At 41.2% G+C, this 16,703-nt stretch overlaps 1 protein-coding gene across 1 annotated transcript; it reads left to right on the forward strand.

Annotated features, from left to right (window-relative positions):
- The first annotated feature begins 2,461 nt into the window (after positions 1-2,461).
- Positions 2,462-12,957, forward strand: angptl2b (angiopoietin-like 2b). The gene is made up of 5 exons (XM_079695342.1): positions 2,462-3,002; positions 7,347-8,242; positions 10,362-10,555; positions 11,434-11,704; positions 11,830-12,957. The coding sequence occupies exons 2-5, from the start codon at positions 7,366-7,368 to the stop codon at positions 12,027-12,029; spliced, it is 1,542 nt and encodes a 513-aa protein (XP_079551468.1). The 5' UTR covers positions 2,462-3,002; positions 7,347-7,365; the 3' UTR covers positions 12,030-12,957.
- The last annotated feature ends 3,746 nt before the right edge of the window (positions 12,958-16,703 follow it).

Below are 16,703 nucleotides of genomic sequence, written 5' to 3' on the forward strand. Positions count from 1 at the left end.
CCCCCTGACATTTGTATGATCCGTTGTTCCTCCACCTGCCGAGGATTAGTGATGGAAAGAGAACTAATCACTGCACCAACCAACACCGTGGTTTTGGAAGAGATCCAACGATTCACTCAACATTGAAAAGCAGCTCAGCTTCCCAGCCGCTGAGTCAGTCCGCCATTCACCAGTTAGCCGCAAACTCAGCTGCGGTTGTCATTTAGTAGAAGGAAAGAAAAAAGATGAGTAAACAATTTAATAGTACCAGTTCAGTTTAACGTGTGATGCATGAAAGACAAAGTTGAATCACGTGTGACTGGTCCTTCTGGCTTCTTGGACTTTAGGAAATGAATTTGTCTTCCTCCTGCTAGTCCAACCTCTTCTGCCAGGAACTTTGTCTCATAAAGCCAGTTGTACATTTTCACTGTGTCATCAGGGGAAACATTTAAATGCTTCCATTCATTTAAAAACTGAATCTACAGTGGAATAAATCAATGGCCATCTGCCTTTAAACACTGCACCACACATGATCAATCAAGGAAATTATACCTGAATGTGAAACTGATGTAATCCTTTTTGTAATATACACAAGGAAGGACTATGCTTACCACTGATGAGGATGAAGAACCTCATTAGTGCCAAGGATAGCCCTTCCATAAATAGTTTATTCTTTAAAATAACATTAAGCTGTTGCTTCCACTTTAAATGGTTGCATCTTTGTAGTTTACATTTTGTTCAACTTGCTACTCAATTTTGCCCTGAGGATGTTACAGCAACTGACTTCACAAAGGTTAAATGCTACCTATTGCAAATAGCTTTTCCAGTCTTACAGCATTTGGTTAATAGTGCATGGGAACATTTCCCCAAAGCTGCAGTTTGCCTGTTTTATGACAATCCTTGATAGAAAACACATGAATGCAAAATCTACAACAGCCCGATTTCAGAGATGCACTGAGGCCAGTATATAAATCTATAGGCTTAAAGCGAATGGTAAATGGAAATATAAAACAACACAATGGAAACGCTGATCGTACACTTATGGTATACGAGAGGGAGAACCTGAAGAGTTGCACACATGGTAGAAAACAAATGTGAAGAATAAATTCATAATAACTGGTTTATTCTATTGACTAATGTTCTGCACTTAATTGTATTTGTTGAGCTTTTACACACAAATGTCTCATTCATTGTTATTTATTTCCCCTATCTTTCCAATTTATATGCATCAAAACACTTTCAGAGTTTGTAGTTGGAACACATACAAGTTAGTCAGCATCTGTAATACATTTAAAGTTTATACTCCAAAGGCGAGAATCACACATCTAATGCATTGTAAAATGGACTCCACAGACAAACATAGACATTTTATTTAACACAAAGCTACAATAAAACACTGCAGCAGCTCAGGGGCGAAAACAACACCATAACTGATGAACATAGCTGCCCATATGGGTTTCGGACAATAAAAAATTAAATAGCTGACAAAGTAGTTAATACCAGATTAAGAAATCATCTTAGTAGCTGCTAGGAAAGTGTAAAAGAGGCTTTTGGGAAAATACTACTCCAAAGCTTCTACTGAAGAGAAAACGATTGCATTATAATTATCAAAGCAGAAACAGGAAACCAAATGACAACATTATTGGCTTGCCATAAACTTTTTAGAGGTTATTGAAGACTTCACAAAAACAACAAACGACAGCCAAGGCAACCGTTTCCAAATCCAGGTTTATGCTTGAGAAATGTATTGAGAATTGGCAGGACTGTCCACTTTCAGACATGACAACGTGTTTCATATCCTTTAGTCTACCAACACGTGGACAAGTAAGCACGGTTCTGCTCTCAAAGTCATTACGTAGTTATCCCCTTGCAAGATTTCGTTCAAGTGTGCTGCTTTGCACACATGTCCAGACTCCAGCCCTTTTCAGATATCTCACCTCCAGGCTATAAACCACAACAGCAGTCACACACCCAGACCCTGGCCTGCGTAGGTCAAAACACCTGGATCTGCTTCCTATCCGCCAGCCGCTTCCCATATCTCTCGGGGGAAGCTGTCATTCATGGCCAATTGAGATCTGATCAGTGTAACAGCGTGGCTGTCCACCACCACAATAACCATGCTGCCCAAGCCAGAAATAGTGGTAGTGGTAAAACCAGCGGCCAGGGGGCAGGGGGTTGGAAATCTGAGTAGTGTGTGTGTGTATATGTGTGTATATGTGTGTGTGTGTGTGTGTGTGTGTGTGTGTGTGTGTGTGTGTGTGTGTGTGTGTGTGTGTGTGTGTGTGTGTGTGTGTGTGTGTGTGTGTGTGTGTGTGTGTGTGTGTGTGTGTGTGTGGGTCGTTGTGCATGCTTGTGGATCTCTTTTGTGCCATGGGGAGGAGGAGGGGTGAAGAAAGGAGGCTGTTGCTTTAAACAAGAATGTGTTCATTTTTAAGGGAGAGGGGGAGGCTCTGAGCTCAATTTGTCTGCCTGGTGAAACACTGCAAGCGGATTTTTCATCATTTAAAAGCACCACGGAGGGAGCAGGAGAGAGAGGTGCAGTTGAGAGAGACAGCCTCTTAGAGCCGTGAGGCAGAAGTGATGGATTCAGCCCACAGGAAAGTGACAGTCTTCTACTAACGGGCCACAGGCAGTACACAACCTGCCCTGGACTCTCACCATTTATCAGGAAACTACCTCCACCAGCCAACTAAAGTTGTCTTTTGAAAGTGCTCCAACTTTTTCAAGTGGATTTTGGAACAATCTGCTCAATGTTTGCTGAAGGGTTCCTGGCAAGTTAACCTTCAGTTGAGCTAATGACGGTGTTTTAATAATAGGCTTTACAACAACACTGCCCTCCACGGCTGGAATGGACAGAGGTGACGGAGAGTGAGTAACCACACAGGCAGAGTGCAGAAAGGCGGAGAGTAGGACGCAGGGTGCTTTCACACTTGGGATGACTTTCTACCAGGAGAAACTTCAATCAGCGCTGCCAGGAGGGCAAGGCAACTGAGGCAGCCCCATCCATACTCTACAGTTATCTCGTAAGCAATGTGCAACCTTTACAATATTTATACAGTAATTGTATTTATTGCTTAAACAAGGACATGTAAATTGCATTAAGTCTGACATTACTTGTATTACTGCATTGATACATTTTCAGAGCAAATGATGACCGTTCTTGATGTTGTCAGTGAGATCAGAATCAATGAGCTTGATGAGATTTGTAACACAATGATGAAGCAATTATTCTGTTAAGTTGATAGAAGTCAGACTTTGACTGTTCACTCTTAAGCTGCTGCACTCTGCATAATGATTTTTGTTTGATCTTAAATTCAGCAGTTGCATGCAGTATCTGCTATCTGACTCACTGTTTGGTGCCAAAGGGTATTTCTACTTTCTGATGATGACCTACTGATAGACTTGGTGGAGGGGGGTTAACTCAGCGCAGGGGGATGCTGGAGAGCGGGCTCTCTAGGCTAAGTGCTTCTTCGCTACTGAAAAAACACTCAGCTTGTCAAAACACAGGACCATAAAGGGATACTATAAAGGCATTGGCAATGAAGAGGGTGTGTAGAGGATGCAGGAGTCTTGTATGATGCATGAGATGTATCTAGAATTCAAACGGCACCATTCACTTGTTTAAGAAAAACAGAATAAGCAGACTGTCAGGCAGTATTCAGGATGTTCCCCTGGGCTCAGGAGGACAGGGAAGCAGGCAGCTGAATCCCGTCTTTGTTTCTGTTGCCAGGGTAGTGTTTGGATAAGGGGGCTTTGAGGTACAATGCTGGAACTTATCGAAACAATCCAAGAGACCCCCTGCCTCCCTGTCTGACTAAGACCACAAGTGAGGTACGGAAGAAGGCACCAAGCAGCGTGAGACACAGAACGAAATCTAAAATTTGAACAAAAAACATCAAGTCTTTCTGCTCTGTGGGGAATCTAAATAAATACTGTCCATTACCTAACTGATGCGATGGTGGTTGAGCTTAATCATGTTCAAAATGTCATGTTACACGCTTACAAGGATTACATGCTTGAGGAAAGAATTAAATCACCCTCAAGGTAATGTAATAGTGCAGATTACCATGAGCAAATTGGATTTGACTCTGATCCAAACACATATTGGGTGTTATACCGGAGACTGCCAGTTGTTTAGGCTAATTTGATCATGCAGAGCAAAGTGTCCGATGCTTTTCGGCTACTGACAAATCAGGTGCGTTGTGGTTGAATTGTGATTTCCCAATGTGGATGATGAAGTGATTATGAGGAATTCACACAGAAAGTAGGACACTGGGAATGAATTGGGTCAGTTGATGTATGTCTTACAGGTACGGAGGGGATAAGGGGAGTAATGGTCCTGAGTGTAAAGGGTCTAGCTCTCCGTCTGCCACCACCATTGACTTTCCATGTGTGTATGGCAGCTCACTCTAATGAGGTGACGAAGAATGTGAGGAATTCCATGCTCACGCTGAAATTAGAGGGGCTGGGGTGAGAGACATCAGCCAGTCTGAGCGAGGCTGCCCACCTTCTAATTAATATGTGCTGAGCATGAACAAAAAGTGCTGGTCAGAGACACACTGACCTACGCGATGCACTCGCCTATCACACTTGATTTAACAGAGAGTCAAATCTAGAAGGAGGAGTCATGTAAACACAGACTGACCGCCTGACGACAGTAAAAAAAAAACATTTTGGTGTGAAGCAGACTTGAAGAAATCTTCCAATAGGGGCTGCCAATCAAATCACACAGAGTGGTTTTGCACTGGACACTACTCTCATGTGTCGTCAGGCCCTGAGAGTGAACATATATGGAACTTCTCAACACCAGTTAATCATTGCAGCCATTTGCCAATCAATGGCAGCTTGTTAAAATGAAGTGATGTTAGCACAATGATGAGCTGTGGGGGCTGTTATCAGTGAAAAAGGAGGAGGAGGCTTTCTGTTGTTCCCTGTGGCTGTCTGGGGATGAGTTAATAACAGGCTGTCTGCCGGGGCTGAAGGGACTCTCTCAGGTCCCTGGGACACTGATCCCAGCGAGTCTTGTTTTTTTAAAAACACACATTATCGGAAGAAGCAAACACGCACATGCCTCATTCAATCACTTGCCCATAAACACACATTTCATCACAAGCTGCAGATATTTTCCCCTCAGCTTTGAAGTGTAGTGAAGCCTAGAGCGGGAGATTCCGGGCTAACGACGTCCAACATGGGACTCTTCCTCAGCGGGGGCAAATCACACGGCATTTCTCAGAGACAGAGCTCATGTTCCAGGGGGAGAAACCGCAGGAGCCACTAGCCAAATACAGTCATCAGCACATTACAAGGGACAGGCTCTAGACTACTCTTTTATCTTAGTATGGGCTTACTTGTCAGCTATTATTAGGCATTCTGTGAGGTCTTGAAGATCATTTAAATGACATTGATCTCTCTGTGTAGTGCGAAAATTATTTATGACAGATCAATTTCTGAACCAATAAGTATTTGCTGAGCTGGTCTTTGTTACTATGATCAGTATTAAAGACTTACTAAGAAAGTTAAATGGTACATTTAAAACAGAATCTGCACTTTCTAATTAATCGTATCAGTCATTTTTCAACTGAGGACTACTTTTAGGTAAGTTTTGTAACCAGATCCATGGGAGAATGGGACTGAATGTTGTTCTGTACTGAAGGTGATTTTATTTTGTGAGATAAACTACAATATTAAAAAGGCAAAGGCACGTTTTTTCCCGGTAAGGTAAAGTGTTTACACATTCTGCTCTAGACAGATAAAGCCAAAAGGGTCGACTGAGCCAAGGTTCATGTTCTTGGTGAGCGCTGCATTTCTCTTCTCCAGGTCTCCAACCTAATGGGCTGGCAGCACGCCCGGATTAACAAGACGAAAACATTTCTGCTCTCTTCCCAAATTTGTTCTGATGATTATATGGTAGATTATCTTTCACACTGAGATAGGCCATAACAAATGTTTAAGACTGGCCCTCCTGACGTGGATCTTCAAAACCAAACCAATGTGAGTGAATATTAGACAGGCCCCTTCTGACTCTAGGGAGGTGTTCCACAGGACCCCTCTGTAATCCAATATGCAGCAGCTTTCATTAAGGTGCCCCAGGAGTTCAAGGCCTTGTTATCCTTACACAGGAGTTACATTCTCCTCGGGACTCAGTGGCATCCCGTAATAACCCCACATCATCTACAAAAACCTCCCTGCACTTATTTTTCTAATAAAAATGTCTATACTTTGCATTCTGTGGGTAAACGTTAAGTATCTCAGACACATTAACTTTGAGCTATGTAGGTAACATCGTTTGAGAGAATAATCTTTGATCAGAAATAAATACTGTGACAGATAAGTAATAGTATTGAATAGTAAGGCAAGATATTGGTCTTGTAGTACAGCTAAAACAGAAACACAAATGTTCAAGGGGGATGAATTGAATAGGATTGCCTTTCAAGGTCTTAACACAATTTATTTCCCTCTTTTGGAAAAGGCTACAGACAGGCCTGATGCAACACGATCAATATTTAGAAATAGTTCCATGAATAGCCTCATCTTGTAGTGTCTCAAATGTTCCATAAGCAAAGATGTCCTGGCCTGCAGAAGGGAGCAGATAGGAGCATTTCTGCGTGTCAACGACAAGCAGTGGCAGTTGCCCAAAGACAATCTGAGCCAACAAACTAAGCTAAACACACTCCTCTCTAACAGCAATGCAACTGAATGAAGAGATCAGCACATCATTTGACAAAAGAAATGTTTTTCTTAGAAGCAGTGGGGTGATTAGTAACTTTCAAACAACATGTACTGTATACTCTTGATAGTGGAAAACTGATTTAAACATACTGAAATCAAGACCAGATGTATTCAATGAATAACACTTAAAAGCCATGGGGAAAACAGCAGTGTGTGTTTTATGCCAGAAGTGACGCTTACAGTGTAACAACCATAAGGTTGATTTATATATTACACATGAAATAATGTGTTTCCTGTCATGGAAAGTTATAGCAGTCACTGGAGCGCTCAGCGGGGCAAGTGAGGGTTTCTCTTTCAGATCTAATCTTTTTCGGTAGCCCATATTTTTGGAGCTATAATGACCTCCAGCCCTTTCTATGTTGAGGTGTGTGTGCTTAGGGCTTCTGTGCCTGTCAGCTCCTGGCAGGTAATGAAGTATGGGACCAGTGAAACCTGATGGGCAGCCTTCTTCTGGTCCCAATCAGCCTTGCTGTGAAGGACCCCATTGACGCTCTAAAATCAGCATGTAGCCAAATTCTGAAGGCTTTAAATTCTAATAACGGAAACATTTCCAGAATGTTCATACAGTCTTTTGCTTGCAAACTAGCAAGAAATCTTTTTTCTTAACAGTCTAACCTTTGTTTCCCCATTCTCCTTAGGTTTTGGTGAGTTGGATCCATGGAGCCCCCTTCAATGGTCCTGCTGGGGCTCCTTCTTGTTTATGGACTAGCATGTGGTGCCCAGGAAACTCAGGGAAGTCCGTCAGACACCAAGAATGGCAGGGGCAAGACCCAAGAGTTTCAGAGTAGTGAGGATGATTTAGAGAGAGAGTTTCTGTATACTGGAAGGAGCAAGCGGGCTCCAGTTGAGCAGCCACAGGACAAGTGCTCCTACACTTTCATTGTGCCTCAGCAGAAAGTGACCGGAGCCATCTGTGTCAACTCCAAGGAGCCGGAGACCATGTTGGAAAATCGAGTCAACAAACAGGAGTTAGAGCTGCTGAATGTGGAGCTGCAGAAACAGAAGAGGCAGATTGAGACCCTGCAGCAATTGGTAGAGGTTGACGGAGGTATTGTCAATGAGGTAAAGCTTCTGAGGAAGGAGAGCCGAAACATGAACTCCAGAGTCACTCAGCTGTACATGCAGCTGCTCCATGAGATCATCAGGAAGAGAGACAATGCTCTTGAATTGGCTCAGATGGAAAACAAGATCCTGAACCAAACCTCCGAGATGTCACAGCTCACCGGTCGATACAAAGATCTCGAGCACAAGTACCAACATTTGGCTTCTTTGGCCAACAACCAATCAACTCTTATTGCCCTGTTGGAGGAGCAGTGCCAGACTCGCCCTCCCCCTCGTCACGTGCCCGTCCCCCAGCCACGGTCTCAGCCACCTCAACCATCACCACCTCTAAACAAGCCTTACCAGCCACCTGTTGTACCACGAATTAGCAAACCAATCAGTAACGAGATCCAGAGTGACCAAAAATCTCAACCGGTTCTTCCAACAATGCCCACTGGCACACACAGCCCATCCACCACTGACAAGCCCTCTGGTAAGTCTAATATTAACTTTGAAATGAAGACACTTCATGTCAAAGTTCTATTGGTGTTCTCAACAAACACACCAGTTGCCACCACAAACTGTGAAAACAAACAAGGTATTGTGTGTCTGGGATAATGGTGTTCTGAACGTATTAATCATTAATCACAAGACAAGACCAAGTATCCATTCTTCCATTCATTTCAGCAAATTTAAATACATCCCACACATTCCCAGGGCAAAGGGCTCTTAGTGAGAACAGGAACGCTGTTGTCTGAAGTCTTTTGAGATGCATATCATCTAATTGCCACAATTCAACCCACGCAAAAACACAGAGCATATTAGCAGGTTAAATACATGTGTCTAAATGGATAGCTGGATCCAAGCCCGTGGGACACTTGAACACATATTAGTGGACAATAAAGCTTTAAAATGTATGTGAAGGTTGTTTTGCGGTATAATTTGCACTGAATAGTCTGTTGTTGTTCCTTTTTAGTTGAGACTGCAGTTTTAAAATGGTGGAAAAAAGAAAAGAAACTTTCCCAACTTGACTAGTGGGAGCTTTTTCCATTGACATTTTGAGCTATGCTTGCCATTCAAAAGGCTGTATGTGAACGGTAGCCTTTGTATTGAATCTTTAAACGGAGGCATGTCATTTCCTGCCCTTAGCCATGCAACTAACACCCCGAATAGTTACATAAACCCTTGACACGAAACAATGCAGGAATAGAGGGAGAAAGAGAGAGACCTGAAAGAGCTAGGGATGAAGAGTGAACTAAATATGGGAGGGGGGTTAAGTATGAACAGAAAGAGATAGGCTACTGAGAGTCAATGATGTCATTTTTTCCAGTTGCACCCGGGTAGAAACAGTCATATGTTCCACCAAGGCTGCAGACTTTATCAGGCAGAACAGAGCAGGGCAGGGCAGGGCAGCTCTCTGGCTTGTATCTGCTCAACAGACATTCCTGAGAGCAAATGGATGGCAGAGAGACAGATAACGTGCACAGTGATTTAATAAAAACCAAAAGCAGGCTTGAAACTGTTACTTTTTCACATTGTGGGAACTTTTTTACGATTCCTTTGTTTGGCATCTCAGTTTAGCGGGACCTTTTGACATATTATAAATGATTTGCTTTGTTTCTTTTTTTCATATACCTCCTCTTCCTTTATCTCTTGCAAACTGTTGATGCACCCCTTCCCTCATCTCTGCACCTTTGTGTGACCCCCTAGTCTCTTTTCATTTATTTCCATTGTATTTAAAGACTCTGTAATCCATGCCAGTTGGCAAACCAGACAAGTGTAACATCTTGAGAACTTAAACACTTTCACAGCCAATTGAAGCAGGGGAGCCAGTTGTACCATAAGTGTTTTTCCATATCAACTAGGTCTGGTTTTCAGGGTAAAATCATAATGGCACAGGGAAATTAGATTTAACTGACTTGACCTGTAAAGTCCAATAAAAAAAAAAGGTATTTGTAGCGTGGATTATTGTTCTGCAGCAGAGCACAGGCTGATTCTAGATACATGTGAATAATATTATTCTTTGACAGTTCTTTAAGAAATATATCTTCATATTATGTTGTAGCCAAGATGCAATCCTGTTACTTGAAACACCTTAACGCAAACTTGAAAGAAACTTCTGGCAGAAAAATGGAGATTAGGAAAAGGATTTACAAGCTGTCATAAGTAATTTAAATCCAGGAAATCCTCCGTTCAAAACATGATTTGAAACCGTAATACGCACTCGTCCAACAAAAATGATGTGTCTGAGTATTATAAAGTACAAAAACTAAGTGAAAAGTAAAATAATAATAATCTTGCACTGCATCACTTATGATTAAACGTTTTAGCAAGTGTTTCAACATTCAGTAGTCAGTATTCCCTTTGCCCTCATGCCAGTGTTTCTTTTGGCTGCAAAGACGGCAGCCATTTCCCTTTTGAGAGGAGCAGCCAAAGTCAATTCCACTGTTAAAAGAGCCTCTGCTGACAAATGGGATTCCCTATGACAGACTATAAAACCCCTTTGTGTCACTATGGCTTTCCCTGCATTTCCTTTTCTTAACTTTAATGAAACAGTAGTAACTGACTGGATTTGCAGTCTTAACATGTCTTGTTGTAATCTTTTTATTTAGGGCCCTTTAAGGATTGTCTGCAGGCTCTGGACGACGGCCACACAGCCAGCGGCATGTGCCTGGTGAAGCCAGAGAATGCCAATCGGCTTATGCAGGTGTGGTGCGACCAGAGACACGACCCAGGTGGCTGGACTGTGATCCAGCGGAGGGTGGACGGCTCCGTCAACTTTTTCAGGAACTGGGAGACATACAAGGTGCGAAAACCTCACACCAAATCAAGAACCTCATAGTTTGGAGGGAAGCAGGTAGCATATGTAGGTCGCTTTGCCACTAACCAGATGTGAACCAGTAATGAATAGGTAATTGTTGAGCTCTCAAAGTGTCTAATGTGGTAAACGCATCAGTCACTGCCACCACAGCCATGACTCATTATTTCCAGCAACATCAGTTGGTCTTTGTGAATGAGTTCACAGTAAAGCAAAATGGACTTGAATGTCACCTTAGTTGGCTGTGTCAGCATTCTTGATGTTCTGGAAAAATAACCTTATTTTCTGGATATGAATCACAAGGTACCAGATAAAACCCTCACACAGGGGGAAGCAGTTCACTGGTTAACATGTGTTTGTTGGCCATGAGGGTCCTGATTGAATCTCAGCTAAGTGCAACAATTGAGAACTTTCCAAAACTCTTATGACAACCTTTAAACCACATGAGATCTGAAGATGTGTTTGTACACTCATCAGAAGGTGTGTTTCCATAATTCAAAGCATGTGCAGGGCAGGGGATACCACACACCCACTGACATTATGACAAGAGTTAGAGCAAAGCAATGAGGCAAGATCCAGTATGTCAGACTTCATATCATAAACACTATTTCCTGCTGCTTCCAATAACAAAATAACAGTGAAAGACTGGACACCCGATGCTAGCTATAAACTTGACTCAGAAGGACCATTTATAATAATGTTCCTTGACGATAAACAACCCAGTAAAATAACTAATCTCTTACTCCAGAACATGGGCAGCGACCCTGAAATATCCTCATGACATCCAAACTAAGCTTTTCAAAGAGCGTTCAGAAAGGATTTCCTAATCTATCTGATGGTGTTATTCTTATCTCTGCACTTCACAGCAAGGCTTTGGCAATATTGATGGTGAGTACTGGCTGGGTCTGGAGAACATATACTGGCTGACTAACCAGGCCAACTACAAACTGCTGGTCACGCTGGAGGACTGGTCCGGCAGGAAGACGTTTGCAGAGTACGCCAGCTTCAGAGTGGAGCCTGAGGCCGACTTCTACAAGCTCAGGGTGGGCCGTTATCATGGCAACGCTGGAGATTCCCTCACTTGGCATAACGGCAAACAGTTCACAACACTGGATAGAGACCATGATGCATATACAGGTACAAATAACTAATGAAACTGGACACACTGGCAGCTTAAAATAAAGGATTAAAATGTGTTAAATGCATCATTTGTTTATGCACGCAGCCTGACAGTTCTGTTATTTTTTTCCCTATGTTTCTAGGCAATTGCGCCCACTACCAAAAGGGAGGCTGGTGGTACAACTCTTGTGCCCATTCCAATTTGAATGGAGTTTGGTACAGAGGGGGACACTACCGCAGCCGCTACCAAGATGGAGTCTATTGGGCCGAGTTCAGAGGAGGAGCCTATTCACTAAAGAAAGTGGTCATGATGATCCGTCCAAACCCAAACACCTTCCACTAAGCATCTAATGAGCACACATACTGTACTGTATCTTTCACTAAAACAAAACAGCTCCTAAAATCCCTACAACTTGTATCTTTTTGGTTTAAAGGATGGGCAGCACACCACACTACAAAGAAACAGATGATGTTGAAAGTGCAATATATGAAAACATCAGGATGATGTATAATTTGTGTTGCAATGTTATTCCGTTTGTACCATTTCTCTTTTAAGAAGCGTTTGTTGCTCAGGAGATTGTGCGCTGTTTTTTATTCAAACTGAATTAAAACTGCTTATTGGACAGTGCTCTCATTAGATCTTAGTGACTAAAACACCACAAACCTTAATTGACATGAATAGATTACAATAATTCAGCTTGAGATAGGAACCCTCGATATATATTGTATGTATACTAAAAGTTGTTTTTTGCAGTACAAGCAAATGAGGTTGACACAGGAAACGTATCCAGTGACTTTAATTTCATTCAAAATACATTTTTCAAATGTGTTATTTATAGGAACAGTTACATTTATTGACTTGTTATACAGAGTCGATATTCTGGCCAGTATTGTTTATTGCAAATACATGTACTATAAAAACAGTGCCATTTACTTTTCGTACAAATAAAAACTGTTGATAGCAATACCTGACTTTATCAATGGTCTGCTTATGCATCTAATATAATGAATAACACAAATCAACTCCACCTGAATTTGTGGAGGTACACTCGCTTCAAAGTTCTTGTTCACTTGTTTTAAAATCTTGAATTGTTTGAACAGGTATCCACCAATTTGCTTGTATGAATCAAGCACTGTATTTACTGTATAAAATAGTGGTTTGTTGATGTCAATAGATGCAACACATTGCGTTTGTACATAAGATATTTGTAATATAATGTATTAAAACCTGTTATGTTACTATTACGTTGCAATAAAATATGTACAGCTTGTGTCTTTCTCTGATGTTTGCATCTCTTGGTATGAAATATAATTAGTATAGCTAAATGCACAATATCTCTCAATCAAAATAATAACACAAGATGTAGTTCGGCTGAAGTAGTCTGGGATCATGGATGTAAGGATTCCGTCATTGTTCCGGGTTTCCTGGTAGCCGAATTATTTGAAAATGAAGGCCTCCTAAATAAAAGTTACCCAAAAAAAGCAAAAGTCGCCTCCTTTCAAAATACAAAGCCTACACTGTCTGATGAAATCGCAGAATTAAGCAGTTTCATGTTGAATAAATCAGTTCCCCAAAAAGGTTTGGCAGATATACTGTAGGAGTGAGGTATATTCAAGAAGTTTTTGTTGGAAGATGAGCAATACGCAGAGGTCTCCTCTGGACTAAGTGATTAAAACCGTTGAGGCGGACATTTGCTCAGACTGTTTCTCTCATAACTTAAAATCCAGACATCCAAGGAATAAAATACTTTATCCGGTTAAAAAAGGTGTTGCACAGTATGAATATTGCTTAAAACTGGATAAAAACCCAATAATTGACACTGTCTATTACATTTGTAACATTGCATTATTTAGATTGTTCTGCTTTTCTGGCCAAAAAGTTAAGAATAATGTGAATATTAGTTTTAAATATTACTGCTTTGTTAATGCTGAAAACATACAGATGTAGCACCTAATTTTCGGACGCCCCTACCGATGTGGGGCCGTGATCGGCACGGGGTGGGCCCTCGCTAAAAGGAAGCTGAAAGGAAGCAGCCTTCTGCAGGTGCCTTCACCAGGCAACAAGCACAGCTTTTGGCAAATAGAGTGGTGCAGTGACGAGTCCTAAAACCCAGAAGTGACTTAGCATTTAAGCCAAGAGACGGATCACGTTTTGTTCTACGACATTAAATACATCAGCAGTGACCACACTGGTGATTTTTGAAGAGTTTACGTGTCTGAAAAACGATGGTTGTTAACAAGTGGCTGAATAGGAGTACAGAAGTTGTCGAGGACGTTGTACGTCATTACGCCTAACACATAAACACTCCCGCTAAGTTGGTTTTCCCCTGTTCTGATTTAAAGCAAGTGCCTGCCTCCTGCAAACTGGTATAACAAATGCTTCAACTTGAATCTGTATTTTTTAATATCGATCTTAAGTTGGCGTGACGTTGAAGTCGTGCGACCCTGCTGTACTCGGCTGTAGTTCATTTATAGCATAACGCTAGCATTTTGCTTCTGGCGATTCGATTTACGATTCAAACATTTAAAAAGTAGGGTAGACATGTCGAGATTATCCGGCTGAACAAAACGTGTTTATCAAATAGGTTCAATTTCCACAGACTTTATTTCGATCTATTTTCCAAAATTCTATGCAGAAATCCCATTGCTTTTTTGCCAGGGGAACCCATGCGCAGCTTACTTCCGGGTAAATACGTCATCCCTGCAGTGCACCACTCTATTGGCTTTTAATTATTTCCTATGTGACACCTTAATTTGTTTGCTTTATTTCGCACTACTAATCAACAATGTGTTCAAGTTAAACTGAATTAGATTCTTAAGGTAGAGTAACAATTGACATGCCATTTTGAAAAACTAAGGTATGAGTACTGGTTGCAATAAAGCATGTTGTCTGAAACACTATTAGGCACAGCGTTTGCATTTAGAGTCAGTGCACAAGGGAATGACAAATGAATAGTGACAGGCTTGTAAAACTAATGCATCCAGCAGTCCCCTCCTCTGAGAGCAAAAACCACCTTTATTTTACTAGGTGCCAATGAGATTTCCAAAGGCAACTGGAAAATGAAGCAAGAATGAGTTTACACTGAGTTTACAATGCAATGAACCAATCTCCATTAATGTCATATTCTGTGAACAGGCTTGAGCAGGGGACGGTTCAGACAGTTTAGAGTGTGTTTGGAATCAATTTGATATAAATTCTCATGAGTGACATCTATTAAAAAAAAGCTGCAAACCTAAAGAGACCAATTATCAACAGAAAAAAACGGGACGTGTCTATTTAAAGTCCCTTGTTCCAAATAAAAGCTTACTTACTATGTTAGAGTTATAAGCTGCCAAAGTCAAGATTGATGCTTATGTGATGGCAGCCAAAACACTTGTCTAACAATAAACCGAATAACACTGACAGCTAAAAAGTGCCCTTCCCCATGACAAAGAGGCTTTCGATGAGACAAAGGAAGACATTCATCACTGTGACTCTCACTTTTGTCAGCCGTGTTTCTACTAAAGATGGATTAGAAGGTAAAATGCACTTTGAACCAAATCATTCCGTCTTCCCAGAAAGGTCAACACGTTTTTCTAACATTTTTTAAAGTCTGCTCAGTCAATTAACCTTCTTGTGGTGAAACAGAGGACGGTGTTTCATCGTCTCCATAAACAGAGACGACAGACTCTTTGGATGCCGTTTATGTCTGAAGACTCACCACGATGGAAAACCTTCAGTAAGGGTGGCCTGTTCAGCCCCCACTCTCCAACCAACATGGAAAACCATGAGCTGACACAATGCTCACTCAGCACAAAAATAACCGCATTTCCTGGGCCTTCAAACCTGAACCTTCAAACTGTCCTGTATTGTTATTTCACGTCTTTAAAAGTCCACGTCCTTATACTTCTAATAGTATAATTTTTTACTTTCCTGTGGTCCTGCAGACCCTTTTCACTTGACATTGGGAGTAGATATCATAACAGGAGAAACTACTGCACAAACTATTCACTGGGGACTTTAACCACACACTTGCCTTTACTCCAATTAAATGCAAAATGTGCAAAGAGACAAGACATGCCATATAACTTAGAATGATTTGGCAATTACTAAACGCTGTAGCAAATGATAAATCACTGATGGTAGCGATGATATGCCTAATAACAAGTCAATGTCATTTAAAAACAATATGTGACCTCTGGATAACTCATATTTTAAAAGTCCTTCAGAGTTTATAACATCCTGGAATGGAGGAGGTCAGCGTTTGTGTTCAGGATGTGTTACATATCAAGCTCTATGAACGGACTGTGTGGGGGAGGTGGCTTTTCCACTATATCCTTTTCCTATTTTCCACTGGTTGTGTGCCAGGGTCATGCTACAATCTTTTCAGGTAGCCAATACGACTGTGAAACAAATTTAAAATCAACAGAAGTTGGATAATTACATTACAGCTGCACTAACTTTTAAACAGAATCCTTCCTACTGTGAAGAAACTTCCTACAACACATTTTACACCAACAGAAACAATAAATCGTCTGCAAAGTTTATTCTCATCCATCTTTCTGTCATCTCTTTTTCCCCTCTTCAGTCTTTTCACCATTGATGTCTCCATCTCTTTGTCATAACTTGCCATATATTGAAGATAGGCTGAGGTAGAATTGCTTTGCTGTTATTTCAGTGTCTGGATAACTTCAATCCCTCAGTCAGATTGATGTAATGGAGCATACCACCGAGGTGACACAACCTATAACTGTCATTACCACATTGCAAGTCAGCAAAAACATAACTTTTAAGACCATGGAATAATATAGTGAGATCCAACTAAAGGCTGTGCAATAAAAGGTAACCAACATCTTTTTCCAAGTCATTTATTTGAATTACTCCCCATTATTGCTGTAAAATGATTGTGATGCATATGGCAGCCATCAAAAGATGCTTAAAATAGAAATCCATGGTAATGTGGCGAGGCTTCTCTTTAAGAGAAAAGTCGCTTCATTGTTTATTTATTACATAGTGGAATATCGAATTTGTGATTAT

This window comes from Notothenia rossii, assembly GCF_949606895.1.
Source record: "Notothenia rossii genome assembly, contig: scaffold_357, whole genome shotgun sequence".
In the NCBI taxonomy this organism is placed as follows: Eukaryota; Metazoa; Chordata; class Actinopteri; order Perciformes; family Nototheniidae; genus Notothenia; species Notothenia rossii.